General features: G+C 35.2%; 1 protein-coding gene across 5 annotated transcripts in view; it reads left to right on the plus strand.

Annotated features, from left to right (window-relative positions):
• KIAA0825 (KIAA0825 ortholog) overlaps nt 1-25689 on the plus strand; it is a 248427-nt gene that overhangs the window by 86798 nt on the left and 135940 nt on the right. For 3 of the 5 annotated variants that reach the window (XM_061479084.1, XM_061479085.1, XM_061479083.1), the window contains 7 exons: nt 958-1052; nt 3972-4199; nt 5200-5465; nt 6676-6826; nt 11488-11678; nt 13547-13729; nt 20880-20990. In XM_061479084.1, the coding sequence (XP_061335068.1) occupies nt 958-1052; nt 3972-4199; nt 5200-5465; nt 6676-6826; nt 11488-11678; nt 13547-13729; nt 20880-20990 (1225 nt within the window). Of the gene's footprint in view, nt 1-957; nt 1053-3971; nt 4204-5199; nt 5466-6675; nt 6827-8264; nt 8385-11487; nt 11679-13546; nt 13730-20879; nt 20991-25689 lie in introns of those variants that run through there. The other 2 variants (XM_061479086.1, XM_061479087.1) reach the window with 2 other exon arrangements.

The raw sequence follows: 25689 nt of genomic DNA on the forward strand, positions 1-25689 counted from the left end.
TCTGAGATACTAATTTGTTCTTGTCAAAACTGAGGTGGTATTCCCATTACTCCAAGATTTGCCTGGAGAAGAGAAGGTGCGTGGAGACATCATAGCAGTCTTCCAGTATCTGAAGGGAGCCTACAAGGGTGCCAGAGAGGGACTCTTCAGGGACTGTAGCAATAGGATAAGGGGTGATGGGTTTAAACTTCAACTGGGGAAGTTCAGGTTAGATATAAGGCAGAAGTTCTTTACAGTGAGGGTGGTGAGGCCCTGGCACAGGTTGCCCAAAGAAGTGGTGCTTGCTCCATCCCTGGCAGTGTTCAAGGCCAGGTTGAACAGAGCCTTGGGCAACATGGTCTAATGTGAGGCATCCATGCCCATGCAGAGGGGTTGGAACTTGATGATCTTAAGGTCCTTTCCAATCCAAACCATTCTGTGATTCTATGATTTCTAAGTGAGCTTTATACCAGCCCCTCTTAAGGAGCTTCACTTGATCCTGTTTCTATTGCCATTATTTGCTTATCAAAAATAACTGTATTAATTAACTTTTTATTCTTATCATACTGGCATTTTCAAATAAGTAAAAACTATAAAAATATATTAGTGTGTAATTCATATAATATATTGGAGAAAGAATAGAAATCAATTTCTACATAGATGTTCTAACATTATCTGTTCTCCCTAGGAATAGGTGACTGCACCATCAGTATAAAAATGAATTAATGACAAAAGAAACTATATTTTACACATTTATATGTATGTTTGTATAAAATCTGAATACAATGGGATGTGGATTTCATCATGTTATATAAAAGGAGCTGTGTATAACTTAAATTTGACTTCATCATTAGTGTTCCCCTATGTCTTGTTGAGGGTTTTTTTATGCTTCATATTGATATATCAGAATGTGTTGTAGGCTGCTGACTTTTCTACAGAATTAATCTTAACTTTGATCCCTTTTATCATACTGTGCAGGATTTCTGAAGAAAGCTAGTGGGGAGCTTTTAATAGGAGAAAGTAGAGCAAATGAAACCAGTGTGCTTCCTGAACAGTTACTTCAGGTAGAAGAGGTGAGTACGAAAAGAGTCTTGCACTTTGTAGGGGATTTTCTTTTGTCTGTGTCTCCAGTGTAGTCTGTCACCATGTTCATTGTAAACACCTATTGTCATAGTTTCATTATTTAGCTACTGTGATTAATTTTAGCTGCAAAGTCTCAGTTACAATGGAATGAAATCTTACAGCATTCATGAAGAATTGGTTGTTATTTAAGATTTAATGATAGTATGGATTTAACATCAGAAATATGAGATACCTCATGACAAAACAGTAAAAAATGCCAAAGTATTATAGCTTTCTTCAGAATTAAATGCATTCTTAAATACAGCAGAATCTTAAAAAAAATCTATAAAGTTCTTAGCATTTGATCATCGTGATCAAATAGGACTAAGTACTCACATAATGTCCAGTTTCTTTGATGCCAACAAACAGCTGTGTAGTAAGCACTATGCTTTGTAGAATGTATATGCAAGAGTAAGTACTAGTCTGGCTTACATTTGCTACTAAACACATTTTAATTTTTGAGGTTTTGGGACCTAAATGCTCTAAGAAGTCTGTTATTTTACATTAGTGGAATTTAATTTCCTAATGGCTCAATTTTAATGGTGAAATCACTTTTTAGAATGTATGCTGAATCAGTTTGTGAGACTAATGTTCCTATTACAGGTTGCAAAGAACAATATTTTTGAGAGAATTGAGCTTTACTTGACCCAAGATAAAAAAAAAAAAAAAAAAAAGAAAGAAAGAGGGAATGAAAGAGTGGGCATCCATGGAAGTTGTCTCTGTGCTCGCTGGAGTTCATTTTCGGGAGGGAGAAAGAGAACGGAAGGAGAAGGCAACTTCTAAATTGGAGTAAGCTGGAAGGGCTTCACTTAATAGCCCTTCCTTGTCTTCCAATTTAGTATTATAGCCACAATTCATTAGGAATCCTTTTATTCTTTTGTCCTACTATGTGTTTATGGTGGGCATCTTTACTGTATGTCTTATGTCACTAAAATATTTCTCTTACAGTGTTGCAACTCTCAATTTGCCACTTCCAGTAATGTTTAAGTCTGCTGTATGTCAGATAAGCAATGCAAATTAAGATTAGTGCAAAAGTAATAATGTCCTACTGTGTCTTCTTCTCACAACTGCTACATTTCAGATAACTTCAGAGGTCTCTATTTATAGAAGGCAGGGTACTGTTCTAAACCATAATAAAAGCCAGCATTGTCTCAAACCTAGAAATGTCTATTTAAACATTTTAATCTTTGCTAAATGCAGCTCTAGAAAAGTGATAACCAGTGTGGCTGTGTTAAAACCAGCTTCTTGAAAAGTTTTCAAGTTTTCCTTTAATATTCATGGTTAGTACCATCCACTTACTGCCTTGCAGTGAAAATTATTACAGGGTATACATTGCTGGATTACTTGTTAAACTGTTGAAAATGGTTATACTTGATTAAGCGCATTCTGTTAAAGATTATAAATGTAAAGATGAAGTATGGGTTTTAAAAAGCTGTCTTGTTTAAATGGAATCTTTTATAAATTTATTTCTTTAACATTTGATGACAAATTTAATATTGTTATGCATCCTGGACTGCATCAAATGGAGCATGACCAGCAGGTCGAAGGAGGTGATCCTGCCCTCTCTCTCAGTGCCCACTCTGCTGTATTTTGTGCATACTCTGGAGTATTGTGTGCAGTTCTGGTGTCCTCAACATAAAATGGACATGGAACTGTTGGAACAAGTCCAGAGGAGGGCCACGAGGATGATCAGGGGACTGGAGCACCTCCCGTATGAAGATAGGCTGAGAAAGTTGGGGCTGTTCAGCCTGGAGAAGAGAAGGCTGCGTGGAGACCTTCCAGTATCTGAAGGGGGCCTATAGGGATGCTGTGGAGGCACTCTTCATTAGGGACTGTAGTGATAGGACAAGGGGTAACGGGTTAAAACTTAAACAGGGGAAGTTTAGCTTGGATATAAGGAGGAAATTCTTTCCTGTAAGGGTGGTGAGGCACTGGAATGGGTTGCCCAGGTGTCCTGGTTTCAGCAGTCATTTTTCTCCTTCTTAGTAGCTGGTGCAGCGCTGTGTTTTGACTTTCGGCCTGGGAACAGAGCTGATAACACTGATGTTTTAGTCTGACCAAGGACTTTCTGAGCCTCATGCTCTGCCAGAGAGGAGGGGAAGCCGGGAGGAAGCAGAGACAGGACACCTGACCCAAACTTACCAAAGAAGTATTCCATACCACAGCACATCATGCCCGGGATGTAACTGAGAGTTACCCAGAAGGGCTAGGGCACTGCAGGGTTGGACGAGGTATCAGTCGGTGCTCGGTCAGGTGGGGTGGGGCGAGTTATTGGTTGGCTGGTGGTGAGATGTTGTATTCTCTTCCCTTGTTATTTCCTTTATCATTGTTATTATTGGTGGTAGCAGTAGCGATTTGTGTTATACCTTAGTTGCTAAACTGTTCTTATCTCAACCCGTGGGAGTTGCATTCTTTTTGATTCTCTTCTCCATCCCTCCGGGAATAGGGGGAGGTCAAGAAGGAGGGGAAGTGAGTCAACAAGCTGTCTGGCTAGGGTTTAAACCACGATACCAGGGAAGTTGTTGAATGCTCCAATTCCTGGCGGTGTTCAAGGCCAGGTTGGACAGAGCCTTGGGTGACATGGTTTAGTGGGAGGTGTCCCTGCCCATGTCAGGGGGGTTGGAACTTGATGATTTTAAGGTCCTTTCCAACCCTAACTACTCTATGATTCTATGATTCTATGTTCACTTTTGTTGAGTGTATATACTACATCTAATACGATTTCAAGGCAAGCAAATTTTAAGTTACTCAGATGAATTTCAGAAGGTGACGGTGTCCTTTAGTTTAATTATGAATGTTTGTATAAGTTTCAGACAATAATAACACTCAGTAATGAATTTGGATTGATTTAATATAAATATGTGTTTCAGCCTATTTTGCTGAATTTTGGCTGGAGAAATGCATTTAAAGACCTTTCTTCTTCTGTGGCTCACTGTATAACAATAGCAATAGAGGATTTTTCAGCTAAAATTCTTCAACATGAGCAGAAAGAAGAGTTTTCAGCTGCAAGCTATGCAATGAGTCTTGTAAACAACCAGCAAATGAGGGAGTCCTGCAGAGCAGTCCAACAGGAGGAGCAACCAAAACGAATTGCTAAGGCAGGTATCAAAAGATCTGAAGTTTGAGAGGAGACAGAATGCCAAGGCTGTTTGCTGTCTACACTTTGAAGTACTTACAGTGCCATTAATATTCTATATCTTATATAAATGGAATTAAAAAGGAAGTGAGAGGCATTATAATATGAGGCTGAGCAGAGCTTTATACAATAGCCCATAGTCTTATACTTGAAAGAATTAACTTTTAAACTTTGCCGGCATGATTTTTTTCATCCAAAAAGTTCTAAAACATTCTGATTAGTATCAGCTCTGTTACCAAGTGGTTTGATGGGAAAATGCTGAAAGCTTTGAAGAGTAGCTATAAAGGGATTTCCTGTATTCCTATCTTTAGACATGCCATTTAACTAATCAGCATAACCAACAATATGGCCAAATTAGAGTTCCTGATTTGGCTGAAAGGTCATTTATGATGGTTAATTAAATTGTTTTTCTAAGGAGATATGTGTTTGAAATTTTGAGGATTTTTTTATTTAGTAAGCTTTGCAACTGTTCTAGCAAATTTTAAATACTGTTAATGAACATTTGCTCAAAAAGACACAAGCTTTGGGAGATAATTTTAGGGAGATCAATGTATGAATTTAGATGGAAATTATAAGTTTGTTTTCAAATTCAGTATTAAGAAATATGTGTATTTTCAAAAATAAATTGAGAAAATCATTTTTGTTTACAAGGAATTAATGTTATGCTTTGAATGTGCATCTCATGAAATCATGAACAAAATGAAGGCACTACTAGCAAAGATGTTTTTCTTTTTTTTCTCATCATATATTATGCAGCTTTCAAGCAAGAAGGAATGAAATAATAATTCATTTACTGCAGATAAACGCTTCACCCCTGAATAACAGAATGAAATGTTTTTAAAGCTGATTTCATATATTTATGCTTTATGCCAATTTCATTATTCAAGAATCTGACCCTAGTGTGTATAAATTAAACAGTGCTGTCAGAATACAAATAACAACGCCATGTTTATTTCTCTCAGTTTTGTTCTGACATCATGGAAGAACTTGACACATTACTTCCATTGGCTCTGGCATGCAGAGATGATTCCCTCCAGGAAATTAGAGCAAATTTTGTGGAGGCCTGTAGCAAAGTGGCAACAGCTGTCCTGGCAAGACTGGAGGAGAAGAGCAAAGACGTCCCCTCCAAAGCTCCCCTGCAAGACTTGTATGCTGCCCTTTCCACAGCAATATATGTCTCTCAGCATTTTACAGCGTATAGCAATTTAATGAGAGAAACAAGCAAAAAGTGAGTCCCTTTGTCTTATAATGGTTTAATTCAAACATAAATAATACAGGGCTTCTTTCCATTTTGGATGATACAGTATGGTGGTAGTTTTCCAAATTGCATCATATTTTTCAGCACAGTTACTGTGTGTGTTACTTACGGAAAGATCTGAATCAAAGCCGTTGATAATCTAAAGCATCTATTGCAAAACAAATTATTTGTATGTTTAAGATCTGCATTTGATTTGCAGATCTATATTTTTTATTTATTAAGCTTAAGTAAATAGGATTGTCCAGTGAACTGAATGTTCTTTGCTATCATATAAATAAAAGGCTAAGGCATTAATTTCCTTTTCTGACCTTTGCAATAGCTGAATTTTCATAAAATCTGTTTTAGCACATACCAATCTTAGAGGACAGTATAAATATACATTCCTGTGTTTTTACCTTATACCATCTGTATCCAAATAGGTGAAAAAATACATCCACTGTAGTTTTAGAATTAATTTTTTGTTGCACACAGAATAAAAATTGGAGATGATATGAAGTACTAGTGTAAATTCTATGTCAGTGTTTGCCCTGGGAGGCAATATAATTACATTTGCTCTGCTTTTAGGAGATTTTGCCTTAAGATACTAGGAATCTCTTCATTAGTCCATGTTTTTCTGACACATGTAATTTAAAAGCAGAAAATGGGAGGGACACCTGAACTGGTGCAGTTTTCAAGGAATGTAGGATTTCTAAGGGTTTGTCTGCACTGCTGAGCTGCTTTCCCTTTGATATTTTACTCTCTCCTGCATGAAATATATCTTTTTGAATGGGAAGTTTGAGCCAAAATACTGCTCAATAATTCTACGCATGTGTATTATGAAAGTTCCTTAGTACATGCCTACCAAAAGTAATCTCTGGACTCTGTTTATGTTTTTTTTTATCACACTCGATGCTGATGCAATTATGTTTCAATCCAGAATCTCCCAGTAACTGAATGACAAACATACTTTTATCTCAGAAAATAGAATGAATATATTTTTCAGTAATGTGGTTAAATGAGAACTTGGAGATGAGCAGAATATTTAAAGAGTTTGTGAAACAAAGACCAGATACTTTTCAAAAGTGAATATTAGTTTCAGCCTTCAAGACCAAGAGGAAATTAGTGATTGATAACTGGGGATTGTTACTTCCTACTGCACAGCCTTTCAATCTTTGCCTCTTTGATCATTCTCTCTAAACAGACCCCTGTCCCTCATGCCTGTCCAACAATATCAGGAATTCATCAGTGTTCTTCAGTTTCAAGTTACGAACTACTGTGTCAGAGTTTGTGCTACAAGCATTTTACAGGATGCTGAGAGCCACCACTGGGATGACTACAAAGCTTTTTATGAGGTGTGAGGTTAAGTTTATTGTGCCTCCCTTTTATAAAATGTGTTTTACTGGTTGCCAGCTCTCTAATTAATTAGAAGCATAAGATCAGCATTATTTTTACATAAAGATTATTGGATTTTACTGCTTTGAAATATATATTATTGCAGGCAAATGCCTCTGTAGGAATGATGTAGGAACACATAAGCATTTAAAGATAAGATAAATTGTTACGATGGAGTGTTTGTGTCATTTGCTTAATAAAATATTCTGTCAAGTTCAAGACATTTATACAGAACTCAAGAAGACATTGAGAAGTCATTTTAACTCTTCTTACAGAAAGCATGACATATGAAAACGAAAGCAGGTTTTCTCTTGAAAATTTTAAATCTCATTCTTTGCTTTTTTTCTTCTTTTTTTTTTTAACTAGTTCCCCTTTTTACCTTTGGTAAGTGAAGACTATAACAAAGACAGACCATCAATATAGTTACTTTCATTATTCAACAGTATATTTCTGAGATAACCACTGCCATTTCATCTGCATTTTGAAGTCACAGATCTAGTCTTAAACAATAACCCTAACGATTCTGTGAAAAAAAAAACCTGCTAAAAACCTCCTAATGATTCTCTGAAAAAAAACCATCAAGTGAATTAGCATTTATTGGGGTTTTTTCTTCATTCCATTCAAATGGAGACATAGGCTGACATATACTGTTTGAAATTATTTTCACTTAATTTCTGGATGAAGTGGAAGTGTTATATGTTTTTTTATCATGAATAACTGAGATCTCTTGGAGCCAACGTCCTTGTCTTCCTTATATCATTTGCTGTGTGAGAGGATTAAAGTGGTTTTGTTAACTGTTTTCTACAGCTCTTACATGAGAGAAAAGTCTGTGTGATGCATGTATTCTACAGATGTAATATAAAAGCTCCTGAGTCAGTGACAGAAATCTGTGCTAGACAGGTGTTGCAGACCTTAATATGCGTAATTACCAAAATGCCCACCTCTGAAGGATAAGTAAACAAGAATTTTACTTTTGTTTGAATGTGAGCACAGATGTCCTCAGTTGATCAGGTAAGAAATTTAGCAGCTTCTGGCAACTCAAAATTCATGACATGATCTTCACTTCACCATATGGTGCCATGTCCTGTTTATTAAGGGGCCAATAACTATTCACTGTGGAGGAAACCTAATTGTCAGAAATAGCTGTCCCAAGAAAAAAGGGTATAGATTAGCTAAACATTTTTATCATCACTGGTCAGAACTGATGTGTGTAGAAAGGGATGAAGAAAGCTGGCATGTCAGCTCTGTATTGCTGGGATATAATTTTATGTCATCACTCTGTGCTTTTTATTGGGCCATGGACCATGGACCATTGCCCAAGCGTGGACCATGATCTGCTCAGGGTGCCTGCAAGAGACACAACGCTAACAAGCCACTACTTTCATTGTGCTCTTGTAGGCATCTCAAATGAAAGAGGTTGGTGTAAGACCTATTGATTGTTATGGAGGCAACAACCTACTGAAACTCCTAGCGGTGAGAGGTGGCTCCTTCTGAGGTCTAAGCTCTGCAGGAAGCGTGAGGCTCACAGAACAAGAGTAGCTTCAAGTCAGGTGCCAGAAGACTTTGCCACTCATCAAAAGCAGGCTCTGGTACAAGTGCCTCCTCCCTCAGTTGGAACATATCTTGCACTTTTGTGAGTTCCTCATTCTTGTCTTGCATACTTGATTACAATCAAAATGGCAATCTTACACTTGAAGAATGACATAAGTTACTCTTCTTTTTCCCCAATAATAGATGACTTTCAACTGGTATTAAAAAGAATATGTGATAGCCTTCCTTTCTGTACGCCACTAATGACATATTGATTAATAAGACTGCTAGAATTACTTGTGTAAGTCATCCAGGAAAAACCCAAACCCACTGAAAGACAAAGGGAAAGGAGGAAAGGGCAGGGGACAGTGTCTGTGTTTGATTACAGAGAACTGCAGTTTCCATATCCATTTATTAGTTTGTTTGTACAATGGTGATATCTGAGAAGAACAAGATTGGTAGCAAATGGTTATTACATTCTGTAAAAGAATTTGCTGCATTTTAAAAATAAGAATAAATAAAAAAATTAAAATATATTTTTGATTTTCATAACTAACTCAATGCGGGACCGGGATTAAAAGCCAAAAGACCAGTTATAATTAGAGGGTGAACACATTACTATTATAATCACTGTGAGATCACCAAAAGTTCTGAAAGCCTTTTAGGAGAGTTAAGAAGAGATTTTGTGAGATACAAGTAGTGAATTGATGGTGGTGTGAGATGTGAGCTGACCTCTGAGAGCAGTTCCTGTTCAACACTTGGAGTCTGAGCTGCCAGGGAGGGAAACTCTGGGCTCGGTACACTGAACACCCACTGTGTCACTGGCCAGCATTCCAGCTTAGGCGTCCGAAGGGAGCCTTTAGTGTAGCAAACATCTGCTGTGGCTTTGAGAACTTACGTTTTCTAATAGTCAATGAATAAAGAATTGTCTGTTCAAACATAATATTGACTGGCTTATGCAATAAAGCACAGCTACTTGTTTCGTGATATGTAAACTAAATAAAAGTTCACATCTGTTTGTATAAAATGAAGCCTGCAAAAATAGCAGATGTTTACCAGTAGAAATGGCAACAAATTGAAAAACAGGTCAGAAAAGGAACGAATCTTATTTAGATCTTCAGTGACACTGTTGCTTCTGTGATAGAGGTACAATGTTAGAAAATGTGTATTGTTCAATTTACTGCTTTAGACTGAATAAAACAGAGAAAGTGAAGCATTTTGTGTTTAAGGTTAACTCACCAACATTCAGTAACTTAAAAAAAAAATAAATAGTCAGTTTAGAATTATATTTCTGGGTGCTAAGACTGCATTGGTTTTGAATTTATTTTTTTTTTTGTAAATTAACCGTTTTATGATTCTATGAACTAAATAAATTAGCTTCCATTAGGCGTTCAAACTAATTATTTTTCACCTGGTAAATTTATTCTGTAACAGTTGTAATGTTTTTAGAAAGAAAGGCAAATGTTAGCAAAATGTCTGTGAGGTAGGGTTAGGGATTTATTTCTGGCAAGTTCTACTGGAACATACCCCAAGAATAGTCATGGTAATGTGTCTAAGAAACCCCACCTTACAGAAATATTTCAGCATTTGAATTATGTAAAGCTATGGAGTTATGAGTTGAGTTGTGAATTAAACTTGTACTTTTTCAGTATATCATGCTATAATAATGTAATTTTATTTCACACAAGAAAAACAGAAAATTATTTTAGTATGTCCATAATTTTATTATATCAATTTTTGAACAATATAAGACAATCCTATTTTACCTGTGTGGAAACACTTGTCAAGTGCTTCGTTGTTCAAAATACCAGAGTGATTTGGTTTGATTTCTCAGTTGAAATATGGTTAAAACAGTTATAAGATTCCCATGGTTGTAGGTATGAAGAAAAGTAGGCATATAATTTTGTCTTGAAACTTCTCTGTATTACATTTCTCTCTTCTGCTTTAGAGTTTGGTACTTCCCCTCTTTGTCATAATTTACCCGTTTTTAATATAAAATACGCTTTGATTATTATGGCAGAGATCCACTGAATAATGAAAACTCCCAATAATCTGTTCATGCGGTGTGTGTAAAAAAGCAAGACAGTTTTTTTTTTTTTTGCTTATTATTATTAGAGAATGCATATCAAATTCTTACAGTGTTTTAAAACTCATGGGGTTATTTTATATTTTTGATAATGCTAAAATATCAACAAATTCTTAAAATATTTCTCAACTCCATTGTAATTTTTCAAGTTAAGATTCAAGTCTTTGTTCTGACACAGCTTTATCATAATCATAGAATGGTTTCGGGTGGATCATATAGTTCTAACCCCCCATACTATGGGCAGAGAATAATAGAATCTTTTGAATAGATACTAGTTGAAATATTTAGATGTGATTTGAATCATGTACTGGGAGATGTTATGGATTAACCAATGTGAGTTTGACTCCTCTGTCTTTATCTCTGTATCATATTGGAGTGGTTCTGTATAAATAATGAAATATTAATACTGATGCTGATGCCTTCCTAGAAACTGTTTTGTTTCAATGAGTTGACATTATAAGATGAAAATTAATCTTACTAAAAAATTCTGAACATCTCTTATTATCATTTTAATTGTTCAGTTATATTTTTCTGCTCTCACTGCATTTCCATCATATATAATCGATGTTTTGTAATCATGGTTATGTGTAGCAATTATGAGTTTGTTGAAATAGGTATGCTTAAGTAATTTAAATTATTATTTTCTTTTGAGGACAAAGAAACTGCTATATTAAATTCCTCTGACTGTTATAGTCAGTACAGAATACTGTATGTGTTTTTAAACTAATCTTAAAACACAGTGGGTTTTGAGAATAGGTTAATTAAGGATATAAGAGGTAAATGCTGTAGTCTGGTTTTGTGGCAGAGCTCTAGTTTTGTAACTGAAATTGAACATGAGCTTTCTTGCTAATAAAGAAGTTTCACAACTTGTCAAGGACCACTTTTTGGTCATTATGTGCCTGAAACTTTTAATTTATTTTCTTTCAGATTGAATTAATTAGACTTACAGGAACTAAATTGACATTTGGAAGGTGTGTTTTTATTATTTATTGGTGGTTTTGCTAGGGGGAAAGATGCTCATTCTCTGTCCAGATGTGGCATTACTTCTGCTGTGCTCTTCATCATGATCTATGGACTATTCTACCCCCCAAGACAGCCCAGGAGATTCTTACAGATGTACTAGAGGAATCTTTGTCTATTCTGTCCTCCAGATATTGTCAGGCCTGTCCCAGTTACAAGAGAGCACCACAAATCAGGTAATGGTTGTATACTTAATACACGTTTTTAATGGATAAGTAAGTCTTAGTTTTCTGTTGCGCACTTTGTTGATTCAAATTTAAGTGTTAATGAACACAGCAGAGGGGATAGACACAGTTTCTTACTTGGGCATCATTTGAATTCAATATATTTTGTGTATATCAGTATATTTGGTGGTCATACACTAAACTGGGCAGAATCAAAGACCTCTTTTGAACTCTTGGTGAAATGGTTCCATAAGCGGCTTACTTGGTTTGAAAGCCTCATGATAAACAGTGCACTGAGGAGTAGTGGCGCAACGGAAAATGTGGGCAGCATTGGCAGCATCAGGATTTGAAATCACTGATTCATGAAGAAAACTCCATGTGTTCCAATAGAATTTGGGTTTACATAGGGTTTTTCAAGTGGAAGAGCTAGAAGGTCACATCAGAACATTTGCCAGAAAGAAGCCAGTGATACAGAAGGAGGGAGAAGAAAGAGGCTATTCCTTCTGTTGTTTTAGGAAGTATGAATGTGGAAGTTCTTGCTGGGATTCTTACAGTTTGCCAGAGAGGAGGGTCTCTTCAAGAAATACTAAAGCAGGTGTCTCCAGGTGGAAGCTTACCCTACCTCTGTCCTTTCTCTTTCTATGAAATGTTGTGTGTTAAATAAATTGGTGCATTTCCTATCTTGTCTGTTTATAGGAAATGAGACACACTCAGCAGACATATATTCTATTTTTGTATCTTTAGGTACAGAGAGTTTTCCTGGAAGATGCTATAAATTTCCTGGAAAGTAAAAATACCCTGAAATATGAAAAATATATATTGATATATTTTTTCTTAAATGTGGTATTAGTCAATTCTATATGAATTTGCTTCAAAATACTAAACAAGAAAGATTTTTTACATTGTCATTTTGTAGAGAAGCTGTTTTATTTAATAAGGCTATTCTTGAATTTGTCAGTAAGTAAATTGAATTATCCAGCCATCCACAATTGAAAAAATTCTTTTTAATTAAGATAATTCAATATATTTTTATCATAGAGGGTTTACGTATTCATTTATAATATGGTACTTTGGAGGGGGTCTTTTCTTCCAGTGGTTCTTGAAATATTAGAGATCTGATCTGCAGTATAGAGAAATGCATGTTTGCTTAGCTTTTCCAAAAATAAGATGAGCCTTACAAATGCAGATGATCACATATGCATCCATTGGCTTTTAGGTAATGAGGTACTTTTTTCACTCCAGCATCACGCCTACTGTGTATTTTCTGTTATCCATCTGCTTCCTATCTGTTGTATGTCAGCCTTTGAGATTATGTTGTTGTACTTTGGGTTCTTGGGGTTCTTGCTGTTGTTTAGGCCAGTATCCCATGATGCTCTGCCAGCCAGTATCAACAGCAGCACATTACTGACTCAGAAATGCTCCATGTCGTAATGTGTTGCCTGGCAGGTTAAGTTTTACAAATTGAAGATTTAGTTCACTTATCATTACTTTTTTTTTGCACCAGCAGGATTTAAAAATAGTATGAACGTTCTAATTATACTTTTGTCATAAATAAATGAAAATTTAATTGTATTCAGTTGTAGTTTAGAAAGTAAGGTGCTTCTGCCTAATGGCATTGTCCTTTGAAAGAGGAAATTTCCAATTTTTTTTAAGTCTCCTCTTGACTAGTGTCAATAACAACTTTTCTGTGGCTGAATTTTTACAGTGTAGCTCATAATTCCTACATCACTGATGAAAGATGAAATTTGAAGTCCATGCTGTGATTTAGGTGTTTTATGTTGTCAGAGGAAAGCTCTACTTAACTGAAATTTACCACTCTCCTGATATCCCTAGTAATGTTATTTTCACTTTTTTCTTTATTTTTTTTTTCCCCCCTACAGAATTGATATTGCAGCAATTTTGATGTCCACTGAAGATATGCTCTGGTCAGTTTGCAGCTCTGTTAAGGAGTTTCTGAATCCACATGAAGTCAGAGATCTCAAGATCTATAAAATACATAGCCACTGCAATAGTCTACTGTCTGTGCTAGCTATTTTAACTTCACCACTGAAGAATTTGTATGAGTGAGTATGACTGAAACATTCAGTTTGAGATAAAATTGGTTCTTGAACTTGCATGGGTATATCTACGAGATGAGTAATGTGTTGAAATACAAATGCAATGCGTAGTGTTGACACATTTTTATAAGCTTCGGCTATTTCTTGATTTGGTCTTGAACTTCTCCTTACAAGCTTAGCTAAAGCACAATTATATCTTGTGGGATTTTATTAGCTTTGGATCAAGTCCTGTACTTCACATTTTGTCTGGTCATAATATAGAATGCAGTGAATATCTGGTTAGATTTCCGCTGTAACATAAATAGTAGAATTTCATTAATAATTACTGTTCTAAATTTGCAATTTACTGTTTAGTTAGGGGACGTGTTGGAAACGTTGTTATCTGTCTAAAAACGTTTACTACTATGGCATTAAAGCCTGTGGTATGGTTTTTCAAGGACTTAGTCACTTATACAATTGAAAAGATTTTCATCTTCATACTTAATAGTTCAGATTTAGTTACCTAGAGCTTCCAGGTGAATTAGAATGTTCTGCTGTCATCCCATAATAATTCTGTAAGTAATGAATGAGCTTTAACTCATCCATTTGGGTCCCTTCCAACCCAAACCATTCTCTGATCCTAAGATTCTATGATAAGAACTCTGCTGTAAATTTGGTATCATACAAACTGAGATCACAAATTAAGAAAAAACAACAAAACCCCAAACTAAGAAAGCCAAGTCCTATTCAACTGGATTTTAGTTATTATTCTAAACAAGAATATTCTAGGTGATACTGGTTATGCAAATAAGAGGGTGGCAACCTCTTGCAGTTAAGCTACTTTAAATATTTTTTGCCATGTGTGGGCTCTTTTCAGACTTTTCATTATTTGTAGGCTCTGAGGAGCATGCAGAAGTGGATTATAACTAGATGTTTGATCTTATAAAATGCAGGCTTATGAAAAAATAGTAATTAAAAAGGTGATTCATGAGCAGATTAGGTAGTCTTGCTGTGATGACAGTAATGGAGGCAGGAATGGACATTGTGGTAACTGTAACTTCCTCTGCTTCTTCATGAAAGCCCTTAGAATGATGAACTAAAACAAACATGTAGTACAGTCTGTTCCTTTAAGCTATTCTAGGCTTCTCCAGTAATCCATGTTGTTTACAGAGTCTCTATACCTGGAATGATTATAAAAACTGTGCTAACTTGAGAACTCAGTGAGTTTCAGAACAAAGTGCCAATGGAGAGAGTGAGGCAGCATATTTGTATTTTATGTAAAATGCTACAGACTAACAACTTGGTCATATAGGTTTCGTATTTAGGCATATAAATTTCAATATCATAATTTGATTTTCTAGAGATCAGGAACTTGACATGCACAGGATGTAGCAGCTCATTTAATTTACTACAAAGTACATGCTTTTGTGTAAGTAAAAAGGGGCATTTTTAATGAACTGTGAATTCAAAAGTTCTGTTTTCAAAACCTGTGAGACTTCACTGTCAAAACAGTTCTTTTATATTGTGTGTTTCATTACAGCCAATATTGTAAGTAACCTTAACCTAACCCACTGTCCAGATAAAAAGAAAAAACAGATTAACTTCTTGAATGATCATAATCCAGTTGGAAACACTTTCATATACTGAATTTTATGTTGAATTCCTAGCTCCATTGTTTACTGAGTTATGGGTAGTTCACCATGTTAAGAATCTATCAATAACAAATTTAGAAGCTCCTTATGATTTTAAAGGGAACTAATCCTTCATCAGTTCTCTTTACAATTACAGATATGTAATCAAAATTTCCATTGTTTAGCTTGACTCTGTATCTCTCAAAACATTTGTAAGATTAACTGGAATTTAAATAAAGATTTTTCTTTTAAATCTATCATGCTCACTTTTATTTTACTGCAGGGCCTAGATTTAAATTAATCTTTGGACTGCCAGCAAAAGTTTTCTGTAATCAGAAAACTGGTGAGGGCAGAACATTGTTTTCCAGGATTTGTCTAATATGATAAATAAAAAATTGTATGATAAATAAAATGATAAATATGATATGATAAATAAATTATGAGAAAGTTGTCTAACGTGATAGACAATAAAGTGACTGGTTCGTTTCCAGCTTACTAGAGATGCTCTATTATAAACTGTTGCTTCCAGAGAATTAAAATTATTCAAGATTCTTTATTATGTTATCAAAATGCAATGAAATAGTAAGGGTGCTGAAAAATTAATAATATCCTTAACATAAAATAAAGCGATTCTGGCTTTCTCCTTCCTAATTTTGTGATTTTGTGTTTTGCATTCTGCTGCCACTTAAAGTTTCTTTTATGTATGACAAGGCTTCTTAGACCCAGTCCTAAATTCACCCATGAATCTTGACTCATCAGTTTTTAATACTCACTCAGTTTTCTGTGCTTCATTTTCCTTCACTGTTCTCTGGCCTTCCTGAAATAGCTTTAGTGTAGTAGACTTGTTGGTTGAAAAGGGTTGGTGGAGGTCATCTAGTCCAGCCTCCTGCTCCAAGCAGCATAATCACCAAGAGTAGTCAGACATAACTGTGTTAGCTGACCCATGTAATCCTTTGGGACTTGAGATTTTACAGCCTCTCTGAGCAAACCAGTTCCATGGCTGCACTGCCTTGCTGCAGAGTATTGCTTAATATCTAGTGTGAACCTTCAAAGCTGCTGGCTATGACTTGCCGTATCTCACCAGCCCCTTCTCAGAAAAGCTTGTCAGTGTTGTCTGTGTAATTACTCTGGGTAGGCTGCCATTAGATGACTCAACCCTTTAGCCACCTCTTCACCAGTGTAAAGAAGACTAGATCCCTCAACCTTTCATCATAGATGATGCAGTCTAGTCCCTTCCAGTTTCATCACATCCTCCTTGAGCTGTAGGACCCACAGCTGGGAAAAATACATAGGGTAAGGCATCACAATCTTTAGTTTGCTTGCCATATTCCTTATACAGCCCAGTGTATGGTTTGCATTGCTTCTAGTAACAATATACTGCCTCATTTCAACACCCTGCTGCCTATAAACCCCAGGCTTGGGGTTGGGAAGGGTTGGTACTCAGGCAGTCTGTTCCTAGCCAAGGTTGTTATAATTCTGTTGCTGGAGCAAAAAAGTTGCATTTTATCTCAGTGAACTTTGTGAGTTTCTGTTGGCCCAGTCGTGCATGACTTGGCACTCTACCATTTGTTATGTTACCTACCATACCTGCTTTCCTCCGTTTAGTGACACCTGCAAATGTCCTAAATGTCTGTTGATGTCTGTCTGCTTTTGTCAAGGTTGCTGAAGAACCTCTTGAGCAACAGCAGTCTCCAGGATGTGTTCCCCAAAACTACTAGGTGTTGCTATTTTCTTGCTACTTACCCAAACCTCTGAAAAAAGGGAGAATTTTCATTCCTCAGAATTTCCAGTTATCATAGTCTTACTCACTGGCAAGGTTGTGAGTTACTCAGTTCAAGTAGCTGTGGTTTTTCTCAGTGGATCTAAGAGTTTCCATCCTGCTTGTGGATTCTGTAGGGCAATCCAATGCTGTTCTTCATTCATTATTTTTACAAAATTAAATCATCCAGAGGCAGGCTGGCAATATGCTGTACAACAGACCCATTTATGACTTCAGAAAAGAGACTGTCTTCTGCACCAGGTTGAGGGTTGCTCATATTGGAGCAGATACGTTCTTGTGGTTTGTTTTCTGTATTCTTTAGTCTTCTGTACTGAGTGGGAAATGACAATCTTTCTGTTAGGGAAGATACTAAGAGTAAGGTGGATGCACCTATTTATGTTTCCATGCTATGAATTATCATGTCTTACTTTCTCAGCAAGAAATCAGGTAAATTACTTGAATTATGAGAGAATAATTTTGAGATGCTATTGGTAAAATTGCTGTCTGTTGGGTAAAGATATCTGTCATTCAACTGTAATAACTGAAAATATTTCTCTTAATTTTAATGTATGATTTTTAATTCATGAAGTTGCTTTTTAGTCATGTTTATTCCTGATATAGAGCTAAATCATTTGAAGTCTCCAAGGAAATACCATTAGGATATATCTTGTTTGCATCTCATTTTTTCACACCTGCACTGAGGCTTACAAGATCAATTCTCACCTTGTCATACTCTACTGAAGAATGAAACTGGAAACTTGCTGTGGTATTAAATACTTTCACAGATGCCATCCGCTGCTTTGAGACTACAGGCAGCTGCTTTAACATAACTTGTAGTCAAAACAAATCTCCTACTAGCTATTATTATATGCCTGTTAGAAGAGTGGTTGAATTAAACTGTCTGGCACAGAGTTGGGTTTTCCTGACAGGAATTACACAGCCGGCAGTGGACACTGAGAAATGCTGGCACCAGAATTATCATATTAACATTAGACACTTAATTTTTTTATAGTATTTGAAGTTGTTCTAATATTTCAAGTATTTTAAGGCCCTCAGATTATCTGTTTCAGTTAAAAATTTGGGTACAGGTTTTGTTATAAGCCTCAGAGTCCAAAAGCCTTCCCTGTTCTTGTACTTAGGAGACAGCTAAAAATCACACTAAGCAAGCTGCTTAAGCCCAGAAGTCTCTCAACACTTTAGACAATATCAGTAGAAAAGATGTAGACTTTTTTTATTAGGTTACTACCCAAACTGTATCTATCATGCTTTCTTGTAGGAAGTTTGCTTTATGCTTTACTATATTAAGAAAAATATTTCAGCAGATGAGAAACAATAAAGTGAATGGTTTTTCTTTAATTTTCTCACAGTGTTTAAATTACTGTTTAAGATAATTATTCTGTAGTTCAGGTTCTCCCTTTGTCTATATTACAATCTCTGGCTTATTTTTAATCTTCAGGTTTTCATGAATTCACAAAGAGCACAAATTCACCATGTGCTGCTAATCCTTATGCTCAGGTACCATGATATCATTCTTCCATATGAGGGTGGTGAGGCGCTGGCGCAGGTTGCCCTGAGAAGCTGTGGCTGCCTCATCCCTGGGAGTGTTCAGGGCAAGGTTGAACTGGGCTTGGAACAACATGGTCTAATGGAAGGTGTCCCTGCCTTTGGCAGTGGATTGGAACTGGATGAGCTTTAAGATCCCTTCCAACCCAAAGCAGCTGATGACAATGGAATCATAGGATCCCAGCTTGGAAGGGACCTCAAGATCATGTGGTCCAACTTTTTTAGGCAAAGCCTGACCTAGACTAGATGTCATAGAATAGGATCATAGAATAGTTAGGGTTGGAAAGGACCTTAAGACCGTCTAGTTCCAACCCCCCCTGCCATGGGCAGGGACACCTCACACTAAGTGCTATGTCCCAGCACACTGTCCAGACAAATCGTAACAGTGTCCAACTCGGGGGAGTACACTACTTCCCTGGTGAGATTATTCCAGTAGCTGGTTGTTCTCATTGTGAAGAATTTTCCTCGCGTCCAGTTGGAATCTCCCCAGGAGTAACTTGTGCCATTTATAGCTCCTCTTTTCCATGGGACTCCCTGCTTACTTAAGATAATTTTGAAATCTGTAGTAAATTATTACTATTTTTTTTTTTATTAGTAACTTTTTTTTCTAAAAAAATCATCCATCTTTTGGAGAAGTTCAGAAGCTACACACCAGTCTTTTTTGTTGCATAATTCTCTTCTTTCATCTGAGTCTCATAGCCAGTGACCTTATAAGCATGCAGCTACACTTCTAGATAACTTGCAGCTGTGAAAAAGAGTTCTTTAAACAATTAAATGACAAGGCACAAGTTCTGTTAGTGCCATGGTGACAAAGCACCCTGTAAGAAAGAGGAGATCTTACCTTTTAGGTTGGGAGTTCCTGAAGGCTTTATTCCAAAAGGTTTCTATTCTGTCTCCAGTTTTAAATGCTTAGATACGTTCTCATTCTTTCTGTATCATGACAGGAGTTTTTTTTAGCGCCTTGTAAAAAGATCCTCTTTTTACAAGTCCTGAAAAACTCCTCATGTCTTTTCCTGAGGTATTTTTAAATGTCCTTCTACTTTTTCTGCAATAGAAATACTGACTCAAAATTGGGAATGACATTGAATCACTTCAGAAAGTAAAGCAAATATACCATAAATGAGTTCTGTAGAAGTGGCATTTTTAAAGGTAGTTGCCTTCTTTATATAACTTAGAAAATACCAGACATGATACCTAAAGGAACAACCTTCAGGGAAGGAAAGTTATTAAGATGAAAAGTTTACAGCCAAGTTACTTTAAAAAATAAGGTGCAAAAGAAGTGATCATTGTTTATAGTTAATAGAGGATGGATGTTACAAACTATATCCTCTCTGATGCAACTGTATTCAGTGTAAATGAGAGTAAAAGGGTAAGAGCCCAAGGGGCATCCACTCTTATCACATTATTGCATCTACATTGTATGCTACAGAACTGACAAATACTAATACATCTATTATTATTATTTATTATTAAATAGTAATTAAAGTCTAATATTAAATTTTATGATCCTTTTCATATATACACATATGTAATAATCATAATATCATTAATTAATAAAACCAGTTAATTTTTAGTATCACTGAATTGAACACATCTGATTTTTTGCCTCTCACATCCTTTAAGTGAGAGAAGTAATGCAGAAGTGACATAAAATTAGCTTAGCTAATTCCTCACTAGTCTTTATATTTGAAAACAGTACCTTTTTCAACCAGCATTCTAGTTCTTACAAACCAGTGAAGTTCCAAAGCTTCTGGTTCAACTTTTTTGCCCAGTTTAATCCAAAGACTGTAAGTACTTGAATGTTAATCAAAAGAGAACCATTAAAATTAAAAAAGATATTTTACTTGATTATGATAAAAGTATTGTTAATATGATGCATGTATTATGCAGAAAGAAAAGGGCTATAGAAATGAATGACTGAAGAATAATGCTCATTCAATGCATTTTCGAATGTAGTTTGAAAATATGCTATATAGGAGTGAAAATACAAAGAAAACTGCTTTAACAGTACTAACAGTGCTAGAAACTAAATTTCAAAGAGTGAATATAAATAAGATATATTAGACATTTTTAACAGTACATAAAGAAATTTGCAGTCATATATGCGTATGCATATTAGTACTATTTGTCTTAAGGGATTTTCTGTGTGTTTGTATGTATTTAGTAGTAGTGATCTGAAGGGATTTTCTTCCATGTAATTCAGAAGTATTTGGTTTTTTTTCAGGACATTTCTGGACAATTCTGATGAACATCTTCCTCAAGATTTTTCAGAAGTCTTTTATCACCCATTACACTGGGTATTTTGTGTACCAGCGTCTTGTTCTTCCTTACTGAAGTGAGTATCAAAAGTTGATTGTTGTTAAAGAATCACTAGCTGGTCAATACTAATCAAATTCTGTTACATTTTGAAGTTTTTTTTAACATTTTGAAAAATATATATTAATACATGTCTAATTGATATTATGATTAAGAAAAAACACAGAAACATCTTTTTAAATTCATTGTAAATTTTCCTAATTTTCAAACTTTAACAGTAACAGTCTGTAAGAAAGGCCAAACTGAAAGCAGTACACTGTGTAGCTTTTTGCTAGTCTATTCATTATGTTTGATATTTGAATTATCTGTAAGTTTGTTTTCCTGTAATTAAAGAGTATATAGCTCTTGACAATAATGTATTTCAGCACAGTTGCTCTTTTGAAAGGCATATAATAAAGAATGTATGCCTCCCTGTTTATGATCGCTGGTTAAAAAAAAAGTTTGATATATAAATAACTCATTGAAAAATATGCTGCTTGATCGTAGTTGATTTTTTGGGAGATTACTGCATGATTAGAGGCAAAAACTTAGTTTCTTTTTCTGTGTCACTGCATATAATGACAAGTTACATGTGAGACATATGCTACCAGCTGTGCTGTCATTCCCTTTCTAATTTTGAACCTGAAGCACTCCCACACCAGTGCAGATTCTCTCCTAACCCCTTCACCTCCTCCTCCTCTTCAAAAGTTATTTCCTGAGAGATTTTCACTCTCCATTTTCCTGAAAAGCTGCTTTTACAAATTTTTATTCTGTTTAATGAGAAAGTATTATTCTATTTTGGAGGAATATGTTATCATGTGAGTGGTGACCTATGGTGACCTCCCAATGACCAGTATGATGTGGATTTACTACCTTTTAGCTTATATACACAATATCTTCTACCTTGTATATCGCAATATCTTTCCTACGATTTTGCTCCATACTACACAAAACATTTCTCTTCCTAATCTTCACTCCTACTACATTTCAGCAGTACTTTTATCTCCTTCCTGGGTGACTTTGATACCTGCTGAGCCAGAAGCAATAGATGCTGTGACTGAATCAAAGTTGTGTGGTTGGCTACCTGGAACACCAAACCAAGAGAATAACTGTAGAATTCAGAATGTGTCCTTTTCCCTGCTTGAAATAGTAATTTAAGTTTTTCTAAAGCTTGAAAGATCAAGTACTTTTACCTCTCAGTTGAGTTTCAATAAAATTTTTCAGTGGCTTTTTAAGTTATACATGGGTAGAGAGAAAGGAAAATAGGGGATATAAGAGAGGGAATGACTACATGATCAATTGAAAAGGGATCTATTCTATTTCTGGGAAAATTTACGCTTCATTAAGCACTCATTGTAGAAAAGATGTTAAGCTCTTTGATGCCTTCTAAAGCCATTGGTCAAAATTTAAATTATACTGTGAATTATCAGTTTTGGAAGAAAACTTCACAAATGAGTACACTCTGCTGTGAAAAAGTATGTAAAGGAAATGCTGATACCATTTCAGTCGAATATAATTCTATTTGGGGTGGAATTAGTATTTTAGAAATGATACTTAGGGCAGATTTGTCTTGATAAGTAGCATAAGACTACTCCAGAGTTATCTATATTTTCCCTTTATGAAAAATGAAAACATATGCATCTTCTTGACCACATAATGGTAAAATGAGGAGTGTAAAAGAAAGCACATGTCTGAGAAGATAGTTAGCCTGCCTTTGTGAGGACAGTCCGCATATATAAAGCCATGTACATTGTCCTGGTGATAATGAGTGAAGTATGTTGGTAAAATATTTAGTGTTTTCTTTCAACAAAGCACCTTTCAGCTGCTCAGAAACCACACCCCAATTAAAAAAAAAGTGAAAGACCCTGTATGTAATGAAGTAATTTGAGGGACATATTCTGAGGTGTTCTATTTTTGTCTTGGTTTTACACTCGATATTCATGTCACAGAAGCTTTTCTTTCTTGAATTATTGCATTTGATGTATGAACAAGACACTTTATGAACAAGACACTTTAAGTGTTGCAGAAAACTAATTCTTAGAGCATTCTAATTCTTCCTGGATTTTATGTTTTTACTTCTTATATCTAATAAAAATACATATTCACTGTCCATAACAAGACTGGAAGCACAAGCAATTGTATACACCTCCCAGCTGTAGCCACCTAATTTTTAACTGATGACTCTAACCTGCCATAAATGTAGCTGTTAATTATTTGCTCTTCCTAAGCTTCATACTTCAAGAGACACTTTTGCTAGTTCCTGAATTTATTTTATTTACAATTTCACTATTTAACCAGATTTACTACATTATTTTTCATGCCTGAATATGCCTACAGTCTGTGTTCTTTTATCTGACTTCTACATCTTTGTCAATACTGTTAACATGAATTAGTTTTAATGTTTATTTGCTTTTTAAAATCCTGAACTTACCATTTGAGGTCTTCTGCTTTGTTTTGTTTTGTTTGGTTTTTTTTTCATCTTGGATACTAACCAAAATAACATAGCTGATTATTAAACTAAATAATTATTGATAATTTATATTACAGTTCCTTTAGTGGTAATTATGATTCATTCTTTGCTTCATTTGGGGTTTATAATCGTATCATTCGCAAATCAGAGTCCTCATTTTTTTATCTTTTACTGTAGTAAACTGATCATTTATATGTGTGATATTTATATGTACTTCACCTTTTGTCACTTTTTATGAGGCTGGTCTTATTTTCACTAGTACTGAGCTAAAAGGATGGCAGAACATATGCCTCTCCATATGCACGTTACAAAACTTCTCAGTGCATTTATTGTTGCTAGCTACATGGCTGTAGGGAATGTCTGCTGTATTTTATTTTTCCTCCAAGTGAATCACATCACTGTACATTTCAATTTGCAAGAGGCCTAAAGAGCCAAGAACTGGTATATATTACAACATGATAGCTTCCCATCTGGTCAATGACAGACAAGTTTTCTTTCAACTCAAATATTTTAAAAATGATATTTATTTCTTAAGTAATATAAAATATTGTCCTTCATAAATCTAATTGACCAAACTTGTCCCTTTTCTTATATTTTGAAAGCAATAAGTGGCTTTATATATATATTATATATATGAATGATAACATAGCATTCAAGGGAGAAACAAAATGAAAGTGGACCATATATTTTAACTGAATTAGTGAATTGTTGCGTTTGCTCTCAGCCACAGTGCTAATTCTAGTAACTGTTTTAATTTAAGCTTTAATTACTGACTAAACTGATGAGTTCCTAACATGGTGAGAATTTATATAACTAATCTTGAACATACAGAAATTAAGGTAATACTGTTAAGAATGCAAAGCTCCAGTGTTGAAAGTTTGAATGCAGTATGTATTTTAAATGTAGAAAAATTATTTTGGCTGTAATTCTATGAATATTTAAATGTATATGTGTATATATATATTTTGATAAATATTATTAGAATTCAGTATGCAAAAATATAATTGTGGAGTCAGCATGATATTGTCAACAATTATATATATCCCAGATGAAAATCACAGTAGCTGTTCATAAGTTTTCAAGGCACATACATTACTTATCAACCCACATGTATTTCCTTTGCTGTTAACATTCCAAAGGCTGAGATGTATGAAATCCTCTTTTACTGAAATGATTATTACAGTATTAATACTTAATTATGTGAAGTTTTGACATAATAGTGTGATGTAGAGGTCCTTTTGGGAGATGCGCCTATAGAAGCTTGGTTTCCTTAGGTAACTTCAAGGTTGCCCTGCAAGATTTGAGGCAAACTGCTTTTCTGGTAATGTATGCAAATATACCTGAGAGGGAATAAATTGAAAGAGTGTATCAGGTGGCATTTTCATTTCCAGGTGTTGTACATTTGTATTAGTTGCATTATCTATATATCAGCCTTGACTGAACAGTGAAGTGCTTGTGCAGTTATCTTTGTTTTTTTCATGTGTGCATACAGGCAGAGTTGGGTGGTAACACACTTGATCTAGTCTGATGGTCTTAGAAGTATGCACATAACAGAGAAATTCCTCTCTGTTAGGAGAGCTACATAAACCCAGTTTAGTTCTGTGCAAATAGTTGTGAGTAAATGAAACATAAAGTATATCCATATAAATCTTTATACTTACTTGACAGGAAAATCTAGCTCCTGATGAATAAGGCTTTAGCTGATGCTGAAGGTGTGTGTGTGCTGCCAGAAAATGTTTATGCCTGCATAGTCAATTTGTCAGTGCATATGTAGTTCTTACAGCGGTACATGTAAAATTTATGTGCATAAAAGTTTACATATGCAGTGCATAAACTTTCAGTGTTAGCAACTATTGTTGTATAAACTTGTAGCCAAAGTGAATAAATTCAGTGGCTAAACAGCAGCTGAAATTTAATTTTAAAACCTTCAAAACAATGAAAAATTGAGCTTTCAAGGAAAAAAATTTAACCAGAACCCGATTTTGAAAATGTCTCTTTGAAAATGTTGCAAGAAGAAGAAAATAATGAATACAGTCAGTGATAAACACCTAGCAGGACAAGATTTTAATTTTTTTTTCCCCCTTTGCGCTGGGTGAGTCCAACAGTTGTTGGGTCACTGGCTGATGTCAGAGGAAGCCTGGAATATTTTTGTTTGGAAATCTAAACTTTTGCAGTAAACAAAAAACACAAACAGAAAACAATCTGCAATCTCCTTAGAAAGTCATGAATTTCTACCATGCTTTCTCACTTCTCCCTTTTGGCAAAGCAG

This window comes from Pezoporus flaviventris, unplaced genomic scaffold, assembly GCF_033815535.1.
Source record: "Pezoporus flaviventris isolate CSIRO_AGI_PZ_B2104156 unplaced genomic scaffold, CSIRO_AGI_Pfla_v1 ptg000141l, whole genome shotgun sequence".
NCBI classification, from domain to species: domain Eukaryota; kingdom Metazoa; phylum Chordata; class Aves; order Psittaciformes; family Psittacidae; genus Pezoporus; species Pezoporus flaviventris.